This window comes from Lampris incognitus, chromosome 10 (assembly GCF_029633865.1).
Source record: "Lampris incognitus isolate fLamInc1 chromosome 10, fLamInc1.hap2, whole genome shotgun sequence".
Lineage (NCBI taxonomy): Eukaryota > Metazoa > Chordata > Actinopteri > Lampriformes > Lampridae > Lampris > Lampris incognitus.
The window spans coordinates 56,325,917-56,338,034 of NC_079220.1; the positions used below are offsets into that span (position 1 = coordinate 56,325,917).

Below are 12,118 nucleotides of genomic sequence, written 5' to 3' on the forward strand. Positions count from 1 at the left end.
CAGCTCCATCTCTGGCTAAAGTGATCCTTGCGTGACAAGAGGGGCCGCGGGTGGGGCAGAAGTGGAGGCTGCTGCTGAGGACAGACTCGGACGTAGTCGTCGTAGTAGCTTTGAAACGGGTGGACCAGTTTCTGTTGGAGCTGCTCTTGCCTTGGGTGGCTCAGGGAGGGTGGAGGGGAGGGGGGGCAGTCGGCGGATCCCCGAGGAGGGAGGGAGGGAGGGGGCCGGGCTTGGGTGGGGTGGGGTGGGGCGAGAGCTGCTGCAGGGACCGGTGCTCCCGCAGCAGGCAGGCACTCAGTGGCCACACTGTCACACAGGTTGGCAGGGCCTCCGAAAAGAGCGAAGACAGAGAGGAAGAGATGGCCATGGTCCTCCCTGCTGGACTGACAGAACACGACTGCGTCCAGCATCTCCAGACACCAGCCTGAAGATTTCAGAGTCCTTAACAGTGATGCAATTTACTTAAATATCACAAGAGGGCAAGTGCGAGTGCTTCAGGGTTCGCCCTGTCACGCCGCCATCCTTTTTTATTTTTATTTTTTTATTATTTTATTTTATTTTTTTGTCGGTTCCTCCATTTGCTTGCTACCGTTTTTGACATCCTTCCTGGTCCCGCTGGCTTGAGGGAAGGATTTAAAGAGCAAAAAAATTCACATCCATAAAAAGTCCAAAAATAAAAGTTCAGAGAAGCCACCGAGTAGATTGCTTTTTGTTTTTGCTTGTTTTGTGTGTTTTGCCAGTGCTGCGCCCCCTCCTCCTCCCGTTTGCTGGCGTTTAAGGTGTCGAGCCGTGACGCTCCTGCTAAGTGCTTCGATAAACCACATGACAAGAAACCAGCATCTCTGTCCCATCCTTTCTGTACCAATACAAACGTGGGGGGGGGGGGGGAAATAAAGAACGCATCTGGCTTCCTCGTTTACAAGGAAACAAACACCTCTGGTTTTGGTATGATGCCCACTCCCCGAATCCACTCCCTCTCGCACATCCCCGCTTCCTTCCGCCCTCCGAACCGGTCTCTAGTGTGGGCGTGGAAAGTGGGCTGTTCGGGGAAGTGCTGTGTCTCGGGCTGAAGCGCGGTCTGGGCTGACAGGCTTCCCTCCTCTGCTCACACGCTAACAGAGATGGGAGGTGGCAGGGGAAAGCTGGAAGATGGGGGGGGGGGGGCACTGCTGGGTGTACAGTTCTTGCAGTTGAGCCGTTTCGTATTGGTCTCCTCCCCTGAGAGAAGTCGGGGCTGTTCGGAAACCTGCCGGCTGTGTGTTGGCCTCAGTACTTGGACGGTTGAGTCTGTGGCTTATATTGCACATCGTTTCAAAGAAATCATTTAATATCTTTTTAGGGGTCGGGGGGGGGGGTAGGTAGGATGTCAGTATAAACTATACGCCTATGGGACACACTTTCAAACTCGAGGTCTTCCACAGGGTCAGCGAAGAGGGTCCGAGACCAAAATCAGACTGCATGTCGCCCGCAGGCGAGTCGAGGTGCATCAGAGGCCTTTCTCTTATAGTCCCATGAGAAAAGCAGTGGTCAGCGCCGTCAGCCACCGCACACACACACAAGGTAAATGCGACAAGACCGTCCCCCTGCGAAGATAAGAAGACACGTCTGAAGAATAGCGTCTCTCAGCTTTGTTTGCGATGGTTTAAGAAGAAAAAAGGAAAACACTACAAAAATAAATGGCTTGAACAAGGCGAAGAGAGCTGCATCATTCCCTTTAAGCGTGGCGCGGGGGCTGAAACTGCTGGGGAAATGTGCTCGGGTGGGGAGGGGGGGGGGCGCTGTGGTTTCTTGCATGAAGCTGCAGCAGCATGCACTCTCCCCTCACGTTTCGCTGGCTCAGAAATGAGGGTGTGCAAGTCTCAGTATCCATCTTTCATGAAGTACAGATCGAGTGAGGACAGCGGGGCTGGAGGGAGGTTAAGGCTAGTATTTAGTGCTGAGAGAAACAAGCGTCAAGTCCGGACCAGCAGATAGTTCTGCAACCATTCTGATTTTGGAGGGAAGGAGGGGTGAGGGAGGTTGTTCGCTTTCGGAATGATGCGTTTACAATGGTTCTCTGAGGTGCTGAATGATGGCCGCTCAGGGCGGAGAGGGATGACAAAAAGTTTAAAGATGGCAGCTCAATGTGGTGTCAGTTTGATCAAAATACACATTTCATACAGAGTAGTTCTCAAAGTTAAGTTCCATAAAAAGTCTCTTTCATTTGCCAAGTCAAAGACTTCCTCCTGCACTCCTGAAAGCAAAAGCCTAACACTTTCACCTCTTACTGAGATTCACCAAAGAAATCCAACTGCAACGACGATTTTTAAAAAAAAAAGAGAGAGAGAGGGAGTCGAGAAGGCGAACATCATCAGCCTCGGCCTCCTCTGTCTCTCCCTCTCCACTGCTCCACTCGTATGATTATCTCCACATTGATTTGTTAGGTTTTTGCTCCTGTTGGGGGTTGGCTGGGGCGGGGCGCCGCCGTCCTACATGGACTCCCCGCTCAAGAGGTCCCCAGGCAGCAGTGTATTGATTGGGGTGGGACTCCCCATGACCTGTCCCTCCTCGGTGTTGGGAGGTCCCCACAGGCTGGAATACTGCTGCACGCCGCCCCACAGCAGATCTCCACCTGTCTTGGCTCCACCCGCACTTAGGCCGCCGCCGCTGCCGCCGCTGTTGCTGCTGCTGTTGTTGTTGTTCCAGTGGGCTGAGTGGCTGATTGGGTGAGAGGCTCCGGGCCCGCTTCCGCCCATTCTGGTTTGATTGGTGCCTGGATTGGCCTGCCAGCTGGTGGTTCCCCCTAGTGACTGGCCCTGTGCAAAGAAGCGGTTCACTTCTTCCTCCCCAGCAAACTCTGCCAGGATGGTGGTGTTCCCCAGCACGCACCTGGCCACACACACACACACACACACACACACAAAACAAAAAACAAAAACACAATCAGTTGTGTCCTATGTGTAAGATTTCTAATGTCCTGAAGCACAAGTGAACAAATAACTACCAGCAGGGGCTGCTGAACTGTGACTGGAGCAATGTAAAAGACTCCCCCACCTCCATTTATCTGTTACTGTCCAGCACACCGCTGAGCGGGTGGTCTCCCACAGTCAGACCTACGTACCTCCACACTGTGTGTTAGCACAGCAGAACCAGCACTCTGCAGGAAGTAGGGGGGAAACAACTTCCTGGGTTGTTCGTATTTCTTAAACCAGCTAGAATTGCCCAAGGGCACTTGTCTAAACTGCCTTCACGGCACCTTTAAGAAATATGTCAGGTGGGACGTGTCGTTGTCGAGTATTTTTTACACGGCGAACATTTTGTGCGTGGCGGTAGGCGAGCCCTGGCTTACAAAACTCCACCTCAAGTAATACACAACGTGTGTAGATTATCACAATTTTACACATAAAAACACAGACAGGATTTGAAATCGGCATCCATGAGGTACAGCCTGACTACACACTGGCTACACACTGACTACACACTGACTACACACTAGCTACACACTGACTACACACTGAGTACACACTGATTCCTAGGGAGACGTACATGTGCAGGGACTTCTGGGCCTTAGCGGCCTCGTCCTTGGAGCTGTAGCGCACCACGGCGTTGCCCTGGGTCAGGTTGAGGTGGAATGTGATGAGGGGACCATGCTGCATGCACAGTGTCCGCAGAGTTGAACCGTCAATCTGGATCACACAAAGACATGTTAAGGTGACTAAGTACAAGGTGCTGATTTTGAAACTGATGGAGAAATGAAGGCGGTAGAAGCTTGACTGGTAACCCGCACCTGTGGAGTGAGGTTCCTCAGGACCAGCCAGCTACTGGTCCTGGTGGAGCTGTCTGTACTCCACGTGGTACCTGCTGTATGAGACACAAAGCAAATGGAAGAGAGAGACGCCTAAATTAAGGTTCAAGTTTCATTTGTTGACAAGTAAGTTTGCACGTACTAGCAATTCCAGTTGCTGTGTTGTTCGCACAAAGGACACAGGCAAGACTGCACGGTAGAAGCAGGCAGATTAAGAGTGTTTAAGAACATTTAGATGAGTATTTTTGTTTCTGAGTCTAACAACATCTATGGAAATAAAATATAAAGGCAATAATAAGCATCTTAAACAGAAATTTGTAGAATAGCTGCATGAAGAAAATCTGCTGATAGCGGGTCTCAATCACACACCATTACTAACGGGACTGGTTGAAACGTATGCATATGAAAACTGCACAACAGCTGAAAGTTGGTGGGTGGTGTCAAGGTGGGGTTTACGTGAAGCAGCTAACACCAGGAGGATGTGTATAGCCACAACAGGGTCGTCATTTTTATACAAAGTATGAATCTTTTTTATTTACCAAGAATCAAATGCTGGATTATAATGGTGACTATTATAGGTAATCCAGACACAAGTGCTATATAAGTGTAATGATGATTATTATCATTATTATTATCGTGGGGTGGTGTCACCCCTGCATAGTTTACAGTTGGGTGCGTATGGCTGTGTATGTAATGAAACGGACAATAACATCATCTCTGTCAGAAGTCACTAGAATCATACAAACCAAAAGCTAAAACCACACCTTTACACAAGAATTCCCTCTCACCCTGCTTAAGGAATGTCTAGAGCTCTACCATGCTGAATATGCCAACCTGCAGTTCTGCTTATTTGCACGACTTTTTAGGGACTTTTTTTATTTTAATACCCGCTCTCATGTGTTATTTACTCCCTCGAGACTGCTGGTTGAGGCTTATTTTGAGGAATATTTGCTCAGAGGATATACGATAAAACAATTCACACAGCTGAAGATTGCAACAAGGTTCAGTCAGTCACTGCTGGTGAGCTCGATACCCTGGAGGCCAGAAACCCCCTGCAACTCAGTGAACAAATGGGTACCATTCCTTAAAGGGTTACCTGAGGTGTAAGAGCTGCTCCAGCCTTGGGCCAGGCCCAGGGAGTTACCCCCCCAGGTAGAGGAGGGCTTGGCGTTAGTGAGTCCAGGTGGGGGTCGGGAGGGGGCTGTGGTGCTGCTGCGGGGACCCTGGGGGACCTTCCACAGCTCATGGGAAAGAGAAGCCTGACTGTGGGAGATGGGTCCTGGGGACCAGGTAGACTTCATTTCAGACAGTTTACCTGTGTGGTGAAGAGGAGGAGGAGGATGTTGGGCTCCGTGGCAGAACTAATACACACAGCATGATAGACACACACAGGGATTCAGAGTGACGACAAGATACACTCCATACACCAAATTTAAACATCCACCTTTGATTTTAAAGGGGAGAGGACACCAAGGACTCACAGGAAGAAATATAAAACCTAACTAAAATCATCACAACTCAAAACACACCATCACACACCCTTCACAGCAAGGGATGCTGGGACGAACAGCAAGGGTCAAATCTATATGCTGCATACTGTGTTTAACTTCAGTTAAACCCAGCCAGGCCTCACACATACGTGTAGTTGTGTGCATGTGTGTGTGTGTGTGTGTGTGTGTGAGAGACAGAGGAAGTTATAGAGACCACAGTACACATTTCAGGCTGCACTACAGTGGCTCAGAGGGTCAGAGTTCAGTCCATACCCAGCAGTCACAACATGGCAGGGAAATACAGGAGTCCTGCTCAACCCTGTGTTTCACACTGGGGTCGTTCCATGCTACACACAACCATTACATGGGCACAAAGACTAAGAAAAGCAGGGAGATAATGCATTGTATGAGACACACTGTTGAAAGGAGTAATGGTCCAGAACCAAGATAATGGTCCTACTGTTTAAGATGCAATGAATAGGATGAGTGGTTGGATGTGTTTTCACAGTGAAAGGCCCATGTACCAGGGAACAGAGGGGGCAGAGGAGAGGGGCAAAGTTGTTTTGCAGGGCGATGACCCACTGCCACAACGGGGAAAAAGCTTGTGGTTGGGAAGGGGACACGCTATGTACCTGCATCGTCTGTCTCCGGGGACGACAGACTGAATGAACTAGAGTAGGCACTGACTGGCCAATCAGAAGAAGGAGGCAGAGCCTCATTCTGAGAAGAAGTGGGAGAGGAGCCTGAGCCAGTGCCAGCAACGCACAGACAGAAAGAGAGAAACAAATAAGGAAAAAAGCAAAGTCAGACAGTAAGCAAGAGAAAGCAAAGGAGACAGGGAGAGGGAGAAAATATAGTGAAGGAAAGCAACAAGACAAATGATGACAGCAAGCCAATCAAAAGAAGGGCGTTGAGCATAAACTGAGTAACTAACAATGATTGTAGAAGCAGTTTAGAATGGGGGAAATAAAACAACAAACACAACAATAACAAACGGTACTAAGATCAAACTGACCCTACAGTTTAGGGCTGAAGAATACCTCATTTTAGCCCCCCCGTGAAACTGTAGTCGTAATGACGGTATTTATAACTCATCAAGTAAAAACCCATTACTCTTTTTTCCTGTTATGCGAGGTGGAACACATCCAAAAGGCTTTTAATCTTGTTGATCCTGCCCTCACCTCCACTTCTGTCCCGCAGCAGGTAGCGGTTGACATCCTGGATGTTGGTGTTGATGGTGGGCCCACTGGGAACGCTGCCAGGGGTCACATTGGGGTCAGTCTCAGGGTCTATGTTCTGTAGGCCCTTCCAGGGTACACCAGGGCAAAATTCTGGCAACAGGCATGACAGAAGACATGAGATTTTGCCCAGAGTAAAGCAACTAAGTGGCACATTATTTGACTTCATATGGCGATAGTAAAACGTGGTAGTTGGTCAGCTTTTGCTGACAAACAACTGCCAAATGTTCCTCACCTGGTGGCCAGTTGATGTTGGTCCCATTAGCCATCTTATCATTGCTACTCTTGCCTTGGCCCCAGCTGTCTGGTGGCACCAGGGGGCTGGATGGGGACTCAGAGCTGGACATTAGGTTGTAGGGGCTATACGAGTCCTCCAGCTGGGACAGCTTACCTGGGGGACCCAGGTTGGCACCTGGGAGACGCAAAAACAATCAGTGAGATTTAGAACCTATCAAACAAAGGCTTACAGTTTCTAATGTATGAAGGCTTAACCGGAAAAGAGATGACTGTTACACTATCAGTTAATTACAGCAGGCAAAAAGACAAACTAAACACACACTTTGCAGTGACTACAAAAACATAAAACATCTTGACTACTGCCGCACTTTGTCTTCATTTCCCCAGTTTACGTTTCCTTTCTCACCATGCTTGCCCAAACTGGGCTCCAGAGGAGAGGAGCTCCCGGAAAGGCTGTCCATGGAGTTGGGGTGTGTCCACTGGGACAGCCGTGACTGGGCCTGGGGGGGTTCCTTTATGGACAGGCTCCCAACCTCCATGCAATTTACATTCATGTTTGCATTTAGTCCAGCTTAGGATACAGACACAGCAAACAGCGGTTACAACAGAACCAACAAGGTAAAGAGCACAGCTGCCGTTTCATCTTTTGTTGAGAAAACAGGTTCTACCTTACTTCCATATCACAAACAGTGACTTTACTAACGATCAGTATCTTGTTATTTTTTTTGACGTTTCTCTTCCTGTCATGCAAATTGTTCAGTTGATAACACTCACAGAGAGGGTAGGGGCTGTAGGCATTGGAAGAAGACTGCGGCTCTTTGGTCTGCAGGTCAGGGAGGATTGGAACCTGGGGGTGGCCTGGAAAGGAGTCCAGGGCTGATTTGGCCGAGCCAGGGTGCAGGCCAGCATGGGAGGGGGGGGGCTGTTGTTGTTGCTGCTTCATCAGCAGGGCCTGCGCCAGCTGACGCTGGTGCTGTTGGATCTGTTGCTGCATGTTATTGATTGTACGTGCAACCTGGGAGGACGGGACGTTACAGTGGGGACATGATTACAAAACACAAGCAGGAATTTGTCAGAAATTATTGAAATAATCAAAGGCCCTTGCTTGGTTCCACATTTACTTTCTCTTTCCCATCCATTAGTATAGTTGATCCTGTGTATATCCAATGTACAGATAAAAGTTGCCTTTTTCTTTACGACTTTTGAATTGTTCTTATGTAAAGCACATTGCCTTTTTGTGTATGAGACGTACTGTATGAAATATTTGACCGGTTGATTAATGAAATGACTCATGGAGACTATGCGTCGCTCAGAGATCAGCGTGACAAAAAAGAGCACAGTGGACGATGAAGACACTCCAGAGGACAAGAGGGACACTCACTTGCTGCTCTTGTTGTCGAATAGGGCCAGAAACATTGCGCTGCGCCTGCAGCATCTGCTGCTGAATCTGTAAACGCTGGTATGCCTGCGGACCAACATATCCATTAGTAAATATATTTCACTCTGACAGGAACTTGTGACTTGGAAACAGTAGGACTGTGTTTCGCTGTTCTTTTTTTGTCCTTTATTCCCCCCCCCCCCCCGATTTGCCATGTCCAATTCTTGTTCTCCTGGGTTGCACCATTGCACAACTCCTTGAGGAAGGTAGACACTACCATGTGCTTCCTCCAATACACACTGAGCCAACTAACAGCTTCTTTTCACCTGCCAGCTGCACATTTCTCCAAGGGAAGGTAACATGAGTAACATGAGGCCCATGTTATTTCCCTGAGATCCACCCACAACTGTATAGGTGCCCCACCACCTGCAGGAGTCACTAGTTGCAATGGTTCCCCACCCAAGAGCATTGTCAATTGCACTCACTGCAATGCCAAAGTGAGGCAATACCGGGATTCAAACTAAGACCCCAGGTGTTGGGACACTAGCGTACTTGTCACCCAGGCGTGTTTCGGTGTTCTCTGAGTGTGTCTGTCAGAAGATGAAAACAAGAAAGGCTCACCAGTTGCAGCTGGTAGAGTTGGTTCAGGAGGGTCATATGCTGAGGGTTTATTGGTGAGGTTAAAAGTGCAGGATTCAGACCGATGTTTTTTGCTGCAAACTGTAAGAGCTGTGCTTGAACCTGCAGAGTCAAAAAAGCCTGTTTCAGTTGATGAAAAGAAAAGGGCTAACTACTCTTTAACTGAGTAAGCAACTAAGTTATAAGTAAGCACATGTCGAGTTTGGCCATAGAGCGTTTACTTACATAAGGACAAGGAATCTAAGTTTATGAAATCTTTTCACATACAAAAAAACGAGCCAACTTTATCAATGGACAAATCTCAGGGGTCACACTGCCAAAGACAACGCAAAAATAACAAACACCATTGTCATCTATACAAAATGTGGCATTAGAAAGCATTGAACATGTTAAAATTGCTTTCCCAACATGGCCTAAATGAGTCCGTCACTAAGTAAGGCCTGAGTGACTTCGCTCATATACCTGAGGGGAGAGAAACTGAGGCACTTGAGCGCGAAGACTAGGCTGGGAGGAGCCAAGAGGTGGCACTGGTGGCTGAGGAGGAGGCTGCTGCTGCTGCATGGCCCGGGCTTGTGCTGCTCCACTGCTGCCAAACATTCCACTCTGCATCTGGAGGACAGAGAATACGCCGCAGGAAGACCAGAGGACTTCATCATCCAAACAAACAAAAGTACAATTTATCATTATTATTATCATTAGTATCAATACAATTGATTATAGGGAATTTTACAAGATACGGATATATGTCATAATTTCTGCTTACATAAGCAAAAAATAGCATATCCAAGAATCCAACTGAAGTTCATCATATTGGAACCGTTTGGTAGTATAAAGTATATTAAACCAAAACTACTTTTCACATAATAGCCCCTCGACCATTTCAGACTTTACATGGTGAGACATTTATGTTAACAGATTCTTATTAGTTTAGAATATAAAACTGTGTCTCACAATACGAATATATCTGAATTTCCTCTTGATACAATACCATTGAAAGACAGTAACCGATTTTATTGAATTATTACCCGTCCCTACATTAATGCCATTATGCCAATGTGTCAGTTCCATTTAGCGGCTGGGGGTGAAGGTGGTGGTGGTGGGATACTGACTGACAGTGGCCCTCTAAGAATATTAGAACACAAGGTTAATCGCTTTTTATTCATCAATGTGGTATCTCTTCACAGGGCCCAAAATCCCCAGTGGCACCTTTGACTTGCCAGTACAACAGCTGATGGATGTGAGAAGCAAACCATCCACATCAAATCCTCCATCTAAAGCCTTCATCCTGCATACAGATTTTGCTCCTTTTTCTTCATGAATGGCTGGCTAACCTTATCCATGAAGGGTGAGCGGGGGTCTGTTGAGGGGTCTTTGGAGAGGAGCGGAGGCCGGGGACAGCCCATAGGCTTGTTGATGAGACCATTGTTGTACTCGTGGCCAGTCATTCCCATCCCCCGCTTGTCCATCTCTGTCTTCTTCTCCAGCAGGGCACTCATGGCCTGGTCTAGGTTCATATTATTGCTCTTCAGAGCCTCCTCCGCCGGATCCCTCTGAATACGCAACATGGTGAAAAAGTAAGCAGTCGAATGGTAAAACAGTCCATAGAAATACTTCTTTAAAGATGAAAAATGACACTGTTAGTTACTAAAAACAAAAAGGTGCTCGTCAACAGTTGCTTCAACTTACAGGGAAACCCATATCTGTCAGCTGCTTGATGAGGCGATTCATAATCCAGGTGTCCTCCTGCTTCCCTGGAACCTTCCCCTAGAGTGAAAGAGAAGATAGGATATGATTATTGCCACACTTAATCAATATATAAGGTAAAAAAGCTATTGTGAAACATCTAACAACAGATTGGTAGGGGATTTTGTGGTAAAGAACAGCATGCCAAGGGACCGCTAAGTTAAGTAGATCACAAGGACTGGGCAGCCCCACCTTCGGTGGGCCCTTCTTAGGTGCATTGGCCCAGGAGTTACAAGAAGAATTGCTCTCCTGGGGGGCAGCATTGTTCCACATGTCTCCCTCATCAGCATCCCACTGGCTTCCAGACAGAACCAGGTCTTCACCTCCACCTCCCCAGCTGTCTTGCATAGGTTTAGGGGCTGGACAGAGACAAAATGTTAGCTAAAAATATCTAGGATGAGTCATGTCAATTTTTGGTCCTGACAGGGACCTTCAGGCTCAGGAAAAGTAAGAAAGCTGATATGGAAAGTGAATGTAGTTTAATTTGACTGCCACTAGGGGCCAGCGTGGCTTTGTTTATCAAACTGCCCTTGTTTCTTCCATGCCCTTGACATTTTAGGAAATGAGTATTGATCTTGTTTCGTGGTGCAACACAGATGAAGCATCTTTGTTCCTCAAAGCTGAAAACAAATGGAAAACCATTTATCTCTCTACCTCCAAAAAAATTCAAGGTTAGGCTACCCTACCAGGTTTGCAGGATGCAGATCCCACGGGTGGGTTGCCCCTGCCATAGCCGTCGGACCCATTATCCCCCCAGCCTCCACTGGGCTTTCCCCAGGCAGACGTCCCATTGTCCACGCTGACTGGAGGGGGTGCAGGTTCCCCCCAGGAGCCCTCTGATTTGGCATGGGAGCTGGGTAGTTCTCCCCAGCCTAAAGAAGACATTAAGACAGCAACCAGTTAGTACATGCCCCTATCAAACTCTTTCGGACTAGCAACAGCATATATCTAAAACAGGATGCAGCTTTAACCCATCATCAAGAAATAAACTGGCAAACATCTATAAGGCTTTGTGTGAGTGAGTGAGTGAGATCTACAATTCAACACTTAATCTACAAAAAGGTACCATTTACCTTGCATTTGTGTCAACTTTATATTATTTCTAACTTAATTCGATTAACTTTCTAGATTATTTGGTTGATTTAAATTGATGCAGTAATCCAGGTCAAGACATATCCAGTAGAGCAGCCTTTAAGCCATTTTGAAGTGTTAATTGCCAGTCTTGCAGGGAGAGAGAAGCCTGGACTTAACATGACAGAGTGGAAGTCAGAGGGAGAGGACGCCCATTTGCGATTTGGCCCAACCTGGTGAATCTTGGCATGAGAAGGCAATCCATCTCTAAGCCTGTGCCGTACTAAGTTTGTGCCAGGCCCTATTGAATACCCTCTCCTGGGAGAGGTCAAGTCTTAAAGGCCGCAACCAGATCACAGTTAACAATGCTATTCTGACTGGTTTAGCCCCAAAGATATCCAAGGACAACAAAATAAATATGCAGCCAAGAAATTTAACTCTGATCTGCTCATTTTCCTGATTTCCTGTTTTTGGAGCAGTCTATGTCTGTGTCTGTTTGTAACACAGAACATCCCAGTCAGCTAAAAGGGCTGCTATC

General features: G+C 47.5%; 1 protein-coding gene across 1 annotated transcript in view; it reads right to left on the reverse strand.

Annotated features, from left to right (window-relative positions):
• Positions 1 to 2,461: 2,461 nt before the first annotated feature.
• Positions 2,462 to 12,118, reverse strand: part of LOC130119280 (trinucleotide repeat-containing gene 6C protein-like) — a 79,579-nt gene continuing 69,922 nt past the window's right edge. The window contains exons 7-22 of the mRNA XM_056287732.1: positions 11,196 to 11,381; positions 10,702 to 10,868; positions 10,453 to 10,530; positions 10,098 to 10,316; positions 9,229 to 9,375; positions 8,749 to 8,868; positions 8,131 to 8,214; positions 7,524 to 7,764; positions 7,156 to 7,320; positions 6,748 to 6,924; positions 6,456 to 6,605; positions 5,907 to 6,017; positions 4,881 to 5,099; positions 3,767 to 3,840; positions 3,526 to 3,665; positions 2,462 to 2,868 (exon numbers count right to left, since the gene is read on the reverse strand). Of these exons, the coding sequence (XP_056143707.1) occupies positions 2,469 to 2,868; positions 3,526 to 3,665; positions 3,767 to 3,840; positions 4,881 to 5,099; positions 5,907 to 6,017; positions 6,456 to 6,605; positions 6,748 to 6,924; positions 7,156 to 7,320; positions 7,524 to 7,764; positions 8,131 to 8,214; positions 8,749 to 8,868; positions 9,229 to 9,375; positions 10,098 to 10,316; positions 10,453 to 10,530; positions 10,702 to 10,868; positions 11,196 to 11,381 (2,678 nt within the window). The 3' untranslated portion in view covers positions 2,462 to 2,468. The remainder of the gene's footprint in view (positions 2,869 to 3,525; positions 3,666 to 3,766; positions 3,841 to 4,880; positions 5,100 to 5,906; positions 6,018 to 6,455; positions 6,606 to 6,747; positions 6,925 to 7,155; positions 7,321 to 7,523; positions 7,765 to 8,130; positions 8,215 to 8,748; positions 8,869 to 9,228; positions 9,376 to 10,097; positions 10,317 to 10,452; positions 10,531 to 10,701; positions 10,869 to 11,195; positions 11,382 to 12,118) is intronic.